The 14,710-nt window shown below is 51.4% G+C and overlaps 1 protein-coding gene across 1 annotated transcript; it reads left to right on the top strand.

The window, feature by feature from the left end:
* Positions 1-10,518: 10,518 nt before the first annotated feature.
* On the top strand, positions 10,519-11,568 carry IUM83_09038 (Alpha/beta superfamily hydrolase; the record flags this gene model as incomplete). The annotated part of the gene is made up of 1 exon (XM_067933453.1): positions 10,519-11,568. The coding sequence occupies one exon, from the start codon at positions 10,519-10,521 to the stop codon at positions 11,566-11,568; it is 1,050 nt and encodes a 349-aa protein (XP_067780961.1).
* Positions 11,569-14,710: the final 3,142 nt, after the last annotated feature.

Raw genomic sequence — 14,710 nt, 5'->3', positions numbered from 1 at the left:
GCGCTCCACAACTGAGTTGTGACACGGGTACCATTGTGGATTCTCATATCCTTTCTACTCGATCAGGTATTCCCGCGTGCGTCTGGATGTCCGCATCCACTTGGACCACCTGAGGTCCAGGATCGTCTCCACTTCGTACTCACCACTCTCAGAGTCAGGCTCCCAACTGTCTTCTGGAAGCAGGGCAGCATCGAAATCATCATCTTCAGACACCTCGATCTCGGTGGTTGGGCGTTTCGGGAAGAAGGCACGGGGTTTGAGTCGGTTGACAGACTTCAGTCTCTCAGACAACTCTCTCCACTTCTGCGTCTGGGCTTCCGAACGCTGGCGCTTTGCTTTCTTCTGCAAGTCCTCAGCGCATGCTTTTGCGTAGCCATACTGCCGTTGGATCTTCCGGTGCCACACGTAAGCCGTTCTCTCCGAAACACTAGAGGACTCTTTCACTCAGCGTTCAACATCGGCGTACATCCCCGCTTTGAACGAACCTTCTCGTAGGTCCGGGTGATGCCTTGGTGACTGCCTTGAAAGTCTTCATGTGCATGATGTAGCATGTCTGGGCGTAAGGATCCCGGGATCACCAATCTCGGTTCGTATGCAAAGTCGCGAGGGCGGTCTCGAGTCGAACGGGCCAGACGATAGAGGACGTCCCGAGCATCCAGTGCGAACAGGTCTGATACCTTGGCGATCATGCGAAGTCTCCTTGGTGAGAATCTCTCGACGTTTCCTTCAGGAACGACTTGATCTCAGACAGGTATGGGTCCTGATCCTGGTGAGTCAGGATACGTCTCCATCGTTCGGCTGGATATCCCAGAGGGCCTCATGGATCTCATTGGATCACCGTCGTTCGGGTGAATATCACCATCGACTTCCAAGTTCGGATGCTTTCCGTCCTTGGCTCTTGACCTCGTCAACCCCGCGAAGACTTTCGCCGCGTGTGACAGCGGCGCCGACTGCAAGTCTGCAACGACCTCTGTTGCTTCCTTCGCCTGGGTCGAGGCGTCCGGATGCCGATGTTGGTATCCGTCCAAAGTGGGCGACCTTTGGCTTCATCAACGTTTCTGCAATCCTCGACACTCGATCCAAGTGAGTCAGCTCTTCGAAATCCTGAAAAGTCCAGGACTCACCGAGAGCTGGCATCTTCGACGCCAGGTAGTCAGCAGCTTGGTTGTGCTCACGCTTGACGTGTACCAAACGTAGCGACCAGAACTTGTCCTTCTGGACCTCACACTCTGCCAAATGATTCTGAAGGTTGGGTTGGTGGCAGTTGACGAGACCTTGGTCTAGCGTGTAAGCGTTGCCGGGCCGTGCTAACACAGTGAACGGCCCGATGAAGCGCGGAGCAAGCTTGCTTGCTCCGAAATCCGAAACTGCATGTTTAGGCAGGTTTTGAGTAACAAAACCAATGAACTAACTTTGAATTCATTTGTGTTGCCTCTGCCCACATTGTCTGCGTTCGGCTTCTGTTGATCAACAGAAGCTGCTATTGCATCTTGGACAAACCGAATCACGGCTTGTCTTTTGGTAAGGAAGTTGATTGCATCCGAGCTGAAGTCATTCAGCTCGCTCTCCGCTAGAGGCCCGGCCTCTGCGTGGTTCTTCGCGGTGTCTGCGCCCTGCGCAGACCCGTGGTCTTTGTCCTTGTTGTTGGAGGAGTCTGTGCCCTGCGCAGACTTATGTGGTTTGTTCGTTGTTGCAGCTGACACTGTGCAAGTGTCAGCGGTTTTCTGCGGCTGCTGTTTTGCAGTCGCAGATCCTCCCCCACTTATAGTGGGAGCCACCACTCCGAGTAAACTCGGCAGACGGGGATGCCGCATGGCATTCACATAAAACGGTGTATGCCCGGTCGAGGCATGCACCGAGTTGTTGATGGCAAACTCTGCCATCGATAAGCACTCGCTCCAGTATTGGAACAAGTGAGCGTAGCTCTTCAAAATGTCGACGAGCACGCGGTTCGCACGCTCGGTTTGACCGTCCGTCTGCGGATGATCCACAGTCGACATTGAAAGTTGGCTCCCAAGAAGTGTAAACCCTTCTTGCCACAGGTGCACTGTGAAGCGCGGGTCTCTGTCCGACACGATGTCGGTCGGCATGCCATGGTATTTGAACACCATGTCGACGAACAGACGGGCCGCCTGTTTCGCGGTCACCTCTGCCGGCACCGCAGCAAGATGTACCATCTTGCTGAAGCGGTCGACGAAGACCACAACACCGGTGTTCCCTCCGCTGTCCGGGGGAAGACCAAAGATGAAGTCCAAAGACATGGACTTCCAACACTCCGACGGAGTCGATAGTGATTTCAAAGGAGCCTGCACGAATGGTGCAGGCGTTACGCGTTGGCATACCTCGCAAGCACGGATGTACTTGCGCACCCACTTATACTGGTGGTGCCAGTAGAAGTCGCGCGTGAGAAGGACGTATGTCTTCTCACGTCCGAGATGTCCCGCAGTCGGGGCATCATGATACTCGTACATGATCCTGAGTCGCAGGTCATGGTCATTCGGCACGACAACGCGATCCGCGTTGTCGTCGACTGCATTATAAAGCAGTATTCCGTCGTGCACTCGAAAGCGGTGTGCACGCGCACGAAGGTGCTTGGGCAGCTTCTGATGGGACTTGTCAGAAGGTGTTGTGCGATAGGCCAGCAAGCGTTTCGTGTCCGCGTCGTGCACGTACGCGGCCTTCACATCGTCCAACAGAGACGACGTGGGTGTGCTCGATCGCATGGCGTCAATGGCATTGACGTCAGCAACTTCTGCGTAGTCCGGCCGACGTGATAACGCTCGGCCTCTACATTCAATCTTCCGGGTTTGTATTCGATCCGGAAGTTATACTCCGCAAAGAATGAAAGCCATCTCGCCATTCTTTGTGATATGTGTGGTGACTTCACTGCAGTGCGCAGTGATGCACAGTCGGTGTAGACCACAAACGGTCTACTTCCAAGCAAATACACTCGGAACTTTGCGAGTGCGTATTTCATGGCAAGGAGTTCCTTGTCATGTACCGGATAGTTGCGCTCAGCTGGCTTCAGCTGACGCGATTGATAGTAGACGACACGATCACGGCCCTCGTGATCGTGCTGCATCAACGCGCATCCGATCGCGAAATCGGATGCGTCACACACTACGTGAAATGGGCGATCTTGGTCAGCCACTGCCAAGATCGGCGCCTCAGTCAAGCCCCTCTTGACTGCATCGAATGCCTTTTGGCAATCGGTTGTCCACTTCCACACAGCTTCTTTCTTAAGAAGTTGTGACAGCGGGCGGATCTTGCCCGCATAGTCCTCCACGTACTTGCACAAGTACGTGGCCAAGCCAAGGAACTGAGGCAGTTCCTTGACACTTGAAGGCGTTGGCCATTCATTGATCACTCTGACCTTTTCTGGGTCAGGGCGAACACCATTTTTCCCTACGGGACACCCGAGGACGGGTATCTCGCTCGCCCCGAAGATACACTTCTTCAGGTTCGCGTAGAGCTTATGCTTTCACATAAGCTCAAGTAGCTTCCGGAGATGCACCCTGTGCATCTCTACGTCGGTCTTCCCGTCCACAGCTCGGCTGTGGATGAGCACATCATCCAAGTAGCTCGGTGCGAAGTCGCGCACCGAGCGCAACAAGTGCGTCACGCACCTGTTGAAAGTCGCAGGGGCGTTCTTAAGCCCCTGTGGCATCACTAGCCATTCCCAGAGCATGCCGCTTGGCGTGCTCACTGCCGTGAGAGGGATATCGCTCTCACGCATTAGGATCTGATAGAATCCGTCTCGCAAGTCGAGAGCACTGTAAACGGCGCTCCCGGCCATCGAATCGATGATGACATCTTTTCGCGGTATCGGCGTCTGCGCCGGTTCCGTCGCACCGTTCAGCTTGTTGTAGGCATGAACGATGCGCCATCCGCCCTGTGGCTTTTTGACACAGAACGTCGGAGCACTGTGCGGGGACTTCGATTCCCGCACTTGTCCTGCTTTGCGACGACTTTCAAAGAAGTCGTCGATCGCTTGTACTTGTTCTCGCGGCAGTGGCCACTGCCGCGTGACACAGTACTTCGTGCCCGGCACGAGATCAATCTCGTGCTGAATGCCCTTATCCTGCGGAAGCTCCGCAGGAATCTCTTCCGGGAGTACGTCTTTGTACTCCCTCAATAATTCGTAATAGGGACTCGACTTCAGCGAGTCCCAACATTGTTCCTCGAAGCGCTCTCGCTTCGTCTTCGCACTGAGGGTGTCTTCACTCTCAGTCATACTTCCCATGAAGAGCTGTCTCATCTCTTCGCTCTCGCTCTCCGTTCTTTCGCTGTTCGAAAGAACGCAGACCTGCTCGATGCGTCCATCGTGCAAGTCGCGCGTGAAGCGCTTCCAGCTCATGACTGGAAGCGCAGTCAACTCCGACGCCGTCGGAGGAGGATTAGCGACGATACTGGAATCCAGTATCGGTGCGCGTCAAGACGCTTAGCGTCTCGACGTCCGGCGTCACCGCCCCAGTCTGCCCAGCAGACTGTTCTTGTTGCGTCTCGGTCCCGGACCGAGACTTGCGCAGCGTTCTCCGCATGCGCCGTCTTCTTGTTGTGCGGAGCCCGGCTCCGCACAGTTGTTCTTCTGGTCCAGGCGCGGCCGTGGACAGTTGTTCGGCGGCGGACCCTGTCCGCGGGCGCGCGATATCAAGCCCGGCTAGACCGCATTTTCCTTCGTGCAGCCCGGCTGCACGGAAATGTGTTCCTTTGCCGGCAGACCCTGTCTGCGGGCGCGCGATATCAAGCCCGGCTTGATCGCATGGCGCTTCGTCGTGTAGCCCGGCTGCACGACAGCATGCAAATTGCGTCAGTGCGGTACGTTTGCATCCGTCCGCACTGTTTGCAGCGTCAACTCCCGGAGCTGACACGCCTTTGTCACGTCGATGCCATTCATTGGCAGAGCCCCTCATCACCGAGGGTGCGTCGACTCCCGGAGCCGATGCGTCGCCGTCGACCTGACCTCTTCGGGTCAGGGACTGTCCCTTACACGCTTGAACGTAGGTATTGGTTCCCGGAACCAGTACATCTTTTCTTCTGACGTCGGCAGCATTGCCGACGTTGGTCTCACTTGTGCGCGCCCTCGCGCACTTCTTGGGCACTCCGGGACAGCAACATAAAGCGCTGTCTCGACTGGTGAGCCGCGCGCACCTGCTGGTGCGTTGCGCTGCGGTAACAGGGCCATCACTGTCTGTTCCGCTGTCGCGTCCGTAGCGCACGAGCGTGCGCTTCTTCCAGTCTATCACCGGATCATGCCGTGCAAGCCACGGCATGCCCATTACCACGTCGAACTTATCGTCCAGGTCCAGGACGATAAAGTGTTCGACAAACACTCGTTGTTTGTACGAGAAGCGCACGTTCACGACGCGCTTCTCGGTCTTCACGATGGCACCTGTTGCCAACCGAACTTCAGAAGACTTCGAGGTACATTTACCTCCTCGAAGTCAAGACTCGTCAGGCTCCGCAGTCGAACAAAGTTGTTCGACGCGCCTGAATCTGCCAATGCTCGAAGAGAGTCACTCGCTCTCTTCGAGTAAACCTTCAAGATGACCAGGTTCGGCCTGTCATCTTTCTTCTTGCGGTGAGATCTGGTCTCACTGGGGGCTGCAGTCCTCAGCGTCGCGTGTCCAATGTCGGCACGCGTGACTGCATTACCAGTAGGGCGCCCCGCGCCTACTGGATGTTCGCGTTTTTTTGTTGGTCCGCGGCGATGCCTGGCATCGCCACGACGGCCACCTCCAGGGGGAATGGGAGCTGTACACTCCCGTGCAAAGTGACGGATCCTTCCGCAGCGGAAGCATCGCACGTTGCCTCCCTGCTGCTGGTAACCAGCAGTTGTTGCGTTCGAAAGGTCCATTGGCTCTGGACCTCCCGTCCTCACTACCGGGCGCGGTAGCGGCCTCGGTACATTTGCATGGAGTTTAGCCTGCCGCAGGCTAAACTCTTCTTGCATGGCAAGGGTGATTGCGGCTTCGAGAGTACTCGGGTACTCTCGGAAGAGATAGGTCTTCACGGGCCCATCTCTAAGTCCCTTCATGAACGTGACGACCTTAGTCGCCTCGTCAATTGGATTGGTCACGATATTTGATACCAAGTATCGTGCGCGCTGCGCGTAAGCATGGACGTCATGCTTACCCAGCCGAAGGTCGAGGAACTCCGCCCTCGACCGGAACTCGTTTTGCGGGGGCTCAAACGCTTGTCTGAGCTCCTATTTGAATACTTCGTACGTGCTGAAGCACGTAGGATCGGAGAGTCGGCGCCCATACGCCCAACCTCTTGCGTCCGCCAAGGCAGGACATGGCGAATGCGATCTTCGACAGCGGGTCGACGATGCGTCTAGCCGCTATGGCTGTGTCGAGCTCGACAAGCCACCGAAGGAGAGGCTCGCCCTCTCTTCCCACGTAATTGCTTACGCTCAATTTCAATGATTGAGCACGTGGTGTCGTCCCTGACGACGCCGTCACTGAGGAAGCAGCATCACGCTGCTCCTTTATGATGAATCCTAGAGCAACATCATGTTGCTCTGTCGGCGATAGCGCGCGCAGCATCGTAGCTATCGCCGCTTCTCCAATGACTGTTGACAGTCGTTGAAGGGGTTCCCACTCTGGGTCGGACAGGTGGGAGTAGTCGGCGCGTGCAACATGCGTTGCAGGCGTGTTGGAGCTCTCCATGGGTACCTCCGTGCTCATGGGGTTCTCGGCTCCGCGTTCGTACACCTCGTACGAACGTCAAGCAGTCGGTCGTTAGACGGACTACAAAGTGCTACCAGGTGTAGTGGGTCTAACTAGACTCACTACTTTAGCTTACGTAGCACTACGTGTATGAGGAAGCGTAAGTACTTAGTAATAACTTGAGTTAATTATACTTGAGTACACTAGTATAATATAAATCAAATAAAGACTCCAAGTGACTCAGTTTAGGTAAAATGAGAACTGTATTGTTTGTAAATTGATCTTCCTCCTCAATCTGCTAAAACTGTTTATCATCTATGAAAGGGGTTGACAGCGGCTGGCTGTCAGAGCCCCGCCAATATGCACGTCTCTAATTGGTAGAAAGATGCTGCTTTCTACCAATAGGATCTTTGGGTAGGTGTGGACCACTCATTGTGGTGGCCCACTTCAATGTATCCATTGGTGTGACTTACACCAAGGTGAGGAAGTATCTAAAACTTTTAACAGATATTCTATCTGTTAAAATCACAAGTGGCTTGTGCGTGTAACCCCGTTACAAGGTAAACGTAAAACTGAATTGAATAGCAGATTAGAAACTCGACCTACTTGTCACTGCGGACTGGCAGCTTCTGCGATGCTAGCGAATCTAATTTAACAGACAAATCTTCATATGCCGTAGGTCGCCTCTGAAGGCAATAGCGAATCTGGTAGCCGGTCCCGAGGCCGGACAAGAAGCTTGTTGTCGAGATCGGATAATCGTGTTCCAGATAGGCAACGGGAAACTGGAGCTTGGCATAATTCAGCGCGGTCGTCAGCTAGATACATTACAAACAAGGGAGCTCAACAAGCTGTTTCCTAAACCTCGCCGTATGATGCGACTTTTGTGGGTACTGCTAAGTGTGTTCAACGCCTTGCTGACGTTCTCTGTGGACGCGCGCATCGTCCACCACGAGAACGACTCCAACTGCCCATGCCAGTTGCGATACCAGATGACATCGCCGGTTACTCTAATGATGATGCATCTGCAGTTGCCCAGCTGCCGCCCGACAGCGCATCGGTTGAGAGGACGAAGAGGAGCAGTAATAGGAGAGGCCACAGCTCCTTATTCCTTTTTGTAGGATACAAGTGTTCCACATCGCGAAGGCAGCTTAGTGATAGCAAGAGCTAACGAGGAGATATTAATAGACATCACTGAAGTGCTGCTTCATGCTTATGTTCTCACTCCTGATCATTGCTAGAGTTAGTTGGTCTGATCCAATATCAGATCTGTACTTTTACCGTTATACCATCAGTAACCGTATCCTCGTGTGCAACCACTTCGTCGGTATAACCGCCATTGGTCGTAGCGAAGCCCTCACCCCCAGGGCCCCACCCTCAGGCGCGGTTTCAGTCTCTTCATCGGACTCGGGTTCATCGAAATCGTCGTCGTGAAACGTATAAGTGACGACATAGTGAGCCTCGATCAAGCAGAACACTTGTTTTGCACTCTTTACATCTGGCGGGCAATCCAGACGTTTCCTTTTGTTCTTGAGGACGAGGAACTTGCACTTCAGGCTCTCGCCGTCGCGCTAAGGTAATCCAGAAGGAATTCGAGCGTTGTAAAGAGCAACAAACTTGCTCCACTGCTCGGCATCTAACGGTAATCGGTCCTCGACGCCGCCATGCACTCCTAAATCCCACTGTGTAAGTAGCTACCCCAATCTAGCTCGGAATATATGACATACGGTTCGCCTCGCTGGAGCGGAAGTCCTACTCCTTCGTTTTCTTGCTGGCGCTGGACAGTAGGAAATATGGGAATCGGGTATCAGGCTTGAATAGACCAGATCAGTCGAAGCGTGAGCTCATTCTAGCGATCCCCATAGCCCCTAACAGAGGTCGAAAAAAAATAGTGCAATACAATAAATAATCAGTTTTTTCAATATACATTTTTATTACTGGCCTACACTGACCTCAATACAATATAAAATTGACCCAATTATTGGCAATAAATTTGTAAAAAGTGCCCCCACTGGCAAATATCGAAAGTCTAACCAATAAACCTCCAGTCTATAGGCCAGGGTCACTTGAGTGCAGTATCACCGCTGGCGCAACACTGTGTGCGCCCTGGCTGCCGGGCTATAGAGGCTGCTACGTATTGCTTCTTCGAGTTTGACCCCGTCCAGGTGTTGTGACAGAACCATGGGCTCCAGATTTTCGATGCTCCCTGGGGTGGAAGCTGCTGATCTTCCCGTACGACCGCGATGTCCATGACGAATGGCGCCATTTTGGTGAGATCCATCTATGGCGCATCTATACAGCCATGTGGCTCCGGAACGATATTTATTTCCACGTGTGCGTGCGATCAGCCCATACATTCCCCGTTTGAGCTGCTCATTTGACACCACTATCAGAACCTCTATCGCCGATCAACCGAGTTTAATCTTAATAGTGACGGGATCAGGACAGTTTTGCGCCTGGGGTTCCCTGAACCTGTTGATGGTGCCGTTCAACTCCCAGCTAGCACCATTAGATTGAGCCTACTCTCTTGAAAATTGCGATCTCAACTGCTACAGTATATCCCTCTGTAAAGTGATATAAGTTGTACCATTTCTGTACCAATATAATATAAATTGCGGCAATTTTTATTATTGTTTAGCTTAAAATTGCAGTTTTTATTAGTGGCAACCGGTGGATCCAATTCAATATCATACTGTATTGGCTGACCTCTGGCCCCTAACGACCCAACGGCTTATTATAGTCTTCTCAAAGCGATCTCGATATCGCTGCACCCACCTCGCGTCCTCGAAACTGATGACACAAGCAAGCCAACTAAACACACGTTTGCTCAGACGTTTTTGGCATCTTACCTGGTAAGACTTAACATCATTTGTGACTGATTTATGACTGATTTGCTTCGCCGTCTGTGCTCGCCATGTATCGATTTGGCACTTCAACTTGGCGTCTTTGCTTCCAAATATGACTTGGCTTGCGAGGTTTTTGGAAGTCACCCATGGTCTCAAAGACCCTCAAATCGTGCTGTACGAAGTTCATCGATGACGCCACATGGGCCGATATTGGTTCGACCCAGTGCTGTGAACCGGAGCTAGCAAATTGGATCCCCAACTCGGATCCAAACGGCAGGCAGATTTTGTTTGCTGCGTTGTCTTCAGCCAAGGAAAGCTTCCTCGGAAGAGAGACGGCACACACTCTTCTCAGCTTGAGCGCGCTTGTTGCGCTCGTTGTGGTGGTTCAGCGCCGCGTCTGGACGTATCAACGAGGTCCAAAATGTGTACTATTCGCTTCTGCACTAAGGACGGCTTGAATGATGGCCGACATGAACACATTGACTGCTCGTACGAATCTAGTAGTGTCGAAAAGTGCATAGCATATGTGGTTACTCTGCATCAATCCCTTAGACCCTCACGGCAGTGTACCACCTCAGTTTTGGCCAAGAGCGAAATGTCTAACTTTCAGTACAGGACATATTCTGGCAGGCCTAATAAATACGAAACAAAAATTGTGGTCATTATTGCAAACAGTGAAGATGGAGGTAAATCTTCTTATAGTTGTGATCGCTACTAGTGAACTGCTTCGAGATTTCTCATAATCGATTACCTCTGAACGGAATACACGTCTTAATCAAAGTGTAGACAGGACCAATGCATTGATTATGGTGCGGCACGTTGATGGAGTTTCGTATCCCAAGATGTCCAATAAGTGTTTATGAAGTCGAGAATGTCCAACGGCCGTCGTTTACGGGGGACAGAAACTGTGTGTCAGCCGCGCGAAGTGCGAATACATGTACAACAAATAAAACAGTTCGCATTTTGCATCCAAGTCCACAAGTCTCCAAGTTTCCAGCACCACGATGGTTCGAAGCAGCACCGCGCTTGCCATGATGACCCTTGCCATGCCAGCCACTGCGCAAAATATGTCGTTCGGTGCTGACAACTTCTACCGCAGCAACAACGTGTCATCCCAGCCGATCACGTTCCAGAACCAGTTCAAGATGGTCGTCACGGCCGACCTCTTCGTCCCCAAGGACCTCGGCGCCGGCGTCCGTGCGCCTGCCATCGTCGTCGGCCACCCGATGGGCGCCGTGAAGGAGCAGAGCGCCACCCTCTACGCTACCAAGATGGCCGAACAAGGCTTCGTCACCGTCTCGGTCGATGTCTCATTCTGGGGTGGCAGCGAAGGCGAGCCTCGCAACGCTGTCTTACCGGATATGTACGTGGAAACTTTCAGTGCCGCTGTCGACCATCTCATTTTGCAAGACTACGTCGACCCTGAGCGTATCGGTGCGCTCGGCATCTGCGGCAGTGGCTCCTTTGTGATCAGCGCAGCCAAAATTGACCATCGTATCAAGGCTGTCGCGACATCAAGCATGTATGACATGGGTGCTGTAAACCGCAATGGCTTGAGGAAGGCTCAGAGCCTCGAACAGCGCAAAGCTGTTATTGCTGAAGCGACTCAGCAGCGTTCAATCGAAGCTGCGGGTGGGGAGGTTCAGTACACCGGCGGCACCGTGCACAAGCTCACGGAGGATACGTCCGATGTCCAACGCGAGTTCTACGACTTCTACCGCACTTCGCGCGGCGAGTACACGCCCCCGGGATCTACGCGTAACGTCACTACGCACCCGACGCTCTCGAGCAACGTGAAGTTCATGAACTTCTACCCGTTCAACGACATCGACACGATTTCGCCGCGTCCGCTGCTGTTTGTTTCCGGCGACCAGGCGCACTCTCGCGAGTTTAGCGAGGATGCATATGCTGATGCGGCTGAGCCGAAGGAGCTGTACTGGGTGCCTGGTGCCGGTCACGTCGATCTGTACGACCGCCTAGACCTCATTCCTTTCGCCAAGTTCACTGAATTTTTCCAGAGTGGCCTCGCCGCGAACAACACGTCTGCGCAGTAGATCTAGTTGAAATCGCATCTCGATGCTACGATTTTACCGGGTGCGGCTCGAAAAGATCTAGGTAGCTAGGTCAACTCAAACAAAGATAAATATGTTCGTTTCAAAGTTAAGGATTGGGCTGAGTATATTTAACTTTTGTAAGTTAACGACCAATCCGCTACACTGTTAGCACCAAGCTCATAACTCTCGACGCCCCGCCAAATGGTTGAAACGGTCCACTAGACTTTCGTCAATTCCGTCCCACGGTCACCAAACGCGGTCCCGCTGCCCGTTAGCAGGGAGTATCCTCCGAAGCCAGAAGCTTCAAAACAAAGATAAAAATGCTAATGCCATGCTGCCCTATATTTTTGAGCAAAAGTTCACAGTTATGCACAGTGACTGCATATATAGAGCAGTTGTCAGTGGCCAGTTCGCTCCCTGCTATCTATAAATGCCTAGTGCTATCGACGTCGAGGGTTATCGGGGTGTTAATTAGATGTTAAACCCTTGTTGAAGTCATTACCGTACATCACAAATGAAATGGTTTGACAAAATCATGAATTGCATTTTTCTTAACGTTAAGAGGTGCTCTCATCTTGCAAATATGTTTTCTTCCTGTTAAGATTCAGCTACGTAATTTCAAATGTAATTGTGCAGATGCCCTCCTTACTCGAGCGATTCAGATTCTGGACAAAAGATCTGTATACTACGCTTTCTTGTACAGTATTGTGCGTCAATAAGGAACGGGTATACAATTAATAGCCTGTGATACTTAATAGGTTCGGTTCGTGGTCCGGGCGTAAAATCAGAACTGGGGATGAGCAAAAAAAATCAGGCCACACACCGTCTACCAGTGGTAGATAACGCTTCATCTCACGATGAAACGGGTCGAAACCTCCACAATATGCGAGTGGAGAAGTTGCCGCCAAACACCACGGCCAACGTGCGTCCGATGGATCAAGGCATTATCCATTGTACAAGAGGCAAGTACTATCGCAGAAAATGCTCCTTATTGGATCGCTTAGGAGAAGGAGTAGATAATCCATACAAAGTCGACATCCTCACTTCCCTAATGTGGTGCGAGACGGCCTGGAGTCAGGTTAGTCCTGCGACGACACAGCACTGTTGGAATCATTCGGGACTTGTCAGCAAAACTAACATGAAGAAATTCTTTAATGAAACCACGGGAAACAAAATGTTACTTATCAACCATTTAGATTTTTCGAGATAATCGCGTTTAAAGTTGACTAATCAAAATTCGTACATAACCGGACATCAAAAATTTAAAAGCTAAAAACACTCGTAGAGAGTGAAAACAACTCTAATTCGATTGCTTTTTACACGATCTTTCCGACAATACACAATAAGATAAAATTGAGAAAATATAGAGGTCACACGTCCGAAATAAAATCCTAGATTTCGGATGGAAATTGTTTTTTCGTCCGATGTAACTCCACGAGTTCTCAACATTTGCTAACGATCAATAGCTTAAAAGAAGCACGAGACACAGCTCTTTCGATTCATGCGGTTCAATCGCTATTCGTACTTAGGTTCATAAGAAACTTTTTGTTTGCCGTGGTCTCGAATATACTTAACTAATTCTATAAAAATTATATACTTTCGTAACGTATATAAATCAGGCGATCCTTATTGACGCACAATACTGTAGTTGGCTCAGATATTCTTGGAAGAGTTCATTGTTTGGCTGACGAGAATCTTGTCCGAGTTTGTTAGTCCAGTTTGAGATTGTTGTGTAGTGAGCGAAACACGCAAAAAGCGGCTTCTGCGTCCATATTCCCAAAAAACAAGGGTGGAGGTAGTAGAAAATAGCAGCCGAGCGCACCTTCCAGGTGAAAGTACGGTAATATTTGGCAATTTAGTTGTTAAGCATTTCATTTGTGAGGTACGGTAAATGAAAATTTCATAACGATGGGATGACACCACGATCAGGGGCTATTTCAGTAAATCGGGTAAAGTCATTTAGCGACAGTCGGCACGTGAATCTGGCATCGATGCGGCTTACTTGTGGCTGGTCTGCCCTGACTCAGCGCCGCTGTGGGGTGTGTCGTTCCGCGGCGCCTCGTACGAGCTATGGAACGACACACCTGCTGTCAACAGTGCGGAGGACTCCACAGCAGCAGTACCGGCAGGAGGAAACGGACGCAAGACGTGCACGCAATGAGAAACGCTCCACCCGGAGGCCGAGAACGTGTTCAAGGCCTGGGTGGTTTAGCCCGACGACAGTACTTTGTACTTTTGCTTTGCCCCCCCCCCCCCCGTACCGATCAAGTAGGAGGAGGAGGCACTGACAGACATCGACGCTCTCAAACTGATTCACGAACACGCGCAAGCACCTGCTCGTCGGGCGTAAAGGTCATTCATGAACTACCTATTATATTGACGGGCCGTAAAGACCCGCATGACAAACGGGACATGCCGCCTTCTACCCACTAGTAGAGCCTCATGCTTTGTTCTCCTGGCGGCACAGCCATTGTCGACGCAGGAGCAGCAGGGCTGATGGTCGATCTTACACCTGGTGTTGAAGATCGAGACACTGTCGATCGGGGCCGCCGGATCGAGATAGCATCACAGTGCGTTTCCCATGCCAGGTTTGTTCCATAGAGCATTCGAATACGCGGCTTTTGGACTCCAAATTGGAGATTACATTGAATAATAGTGTTGGTTGCGCCCACGGCAGTAGAGACGCTATAACATTGTTGTACAGTATAGCACTGGATTAATCTTGCCTGAGATGCGCTTTGAGAGACAGTTCGCAAAACACCTGCGACTTTGCTTTCACATGTCAAGTGGTAACGTCCATGGACCATGGTGAAGGTGATCGAGAACGTTTTTGCTGGAAGCTACCGAAAGGGATGACGTCTACAGTGTGGTTGGCAAAGAGTGAGTGCGTTGCCTCTTAACCACTCAAAAAAATAAGACGTCCAAACAATTATAGTAAAGCCTCAGACAAAATGGAAAGTCATCGAACAGCAACGAATCAGTTCATTTATCCAGCACTATGGTTGCATCATTGCGATAAGCGCATATTCATCGTTTTAACACTATATTTAGGATGTAGTAAATACCTTGTCAAATCTGTCCTGAATGAGGAATCCGATATGGTATCTCGTAGGTACACTGATTCCCTCACCAAAAAACTCGA

The sequence above is a fragment of the Phytophthora cinnamomi genome, assembly GCF_018691715.1.
Source record: "Phytophthora cinnamomi strain GKB4 chromosome Unknown Contig120, whole genome shotgun sequence".
Classification (NCBI taxonomy): Eukaryota; Oomycota; class Peronosporomycetes; order Peronosporales; family Peronosporaceae; genus Phytophthora; species Phytophthora cinnamomi.
The sequence above is the reverse complement of the archived record's forward strand: the minus strand, read 5'-3'. Positions and strand labels throughout refer to the sequence as shown.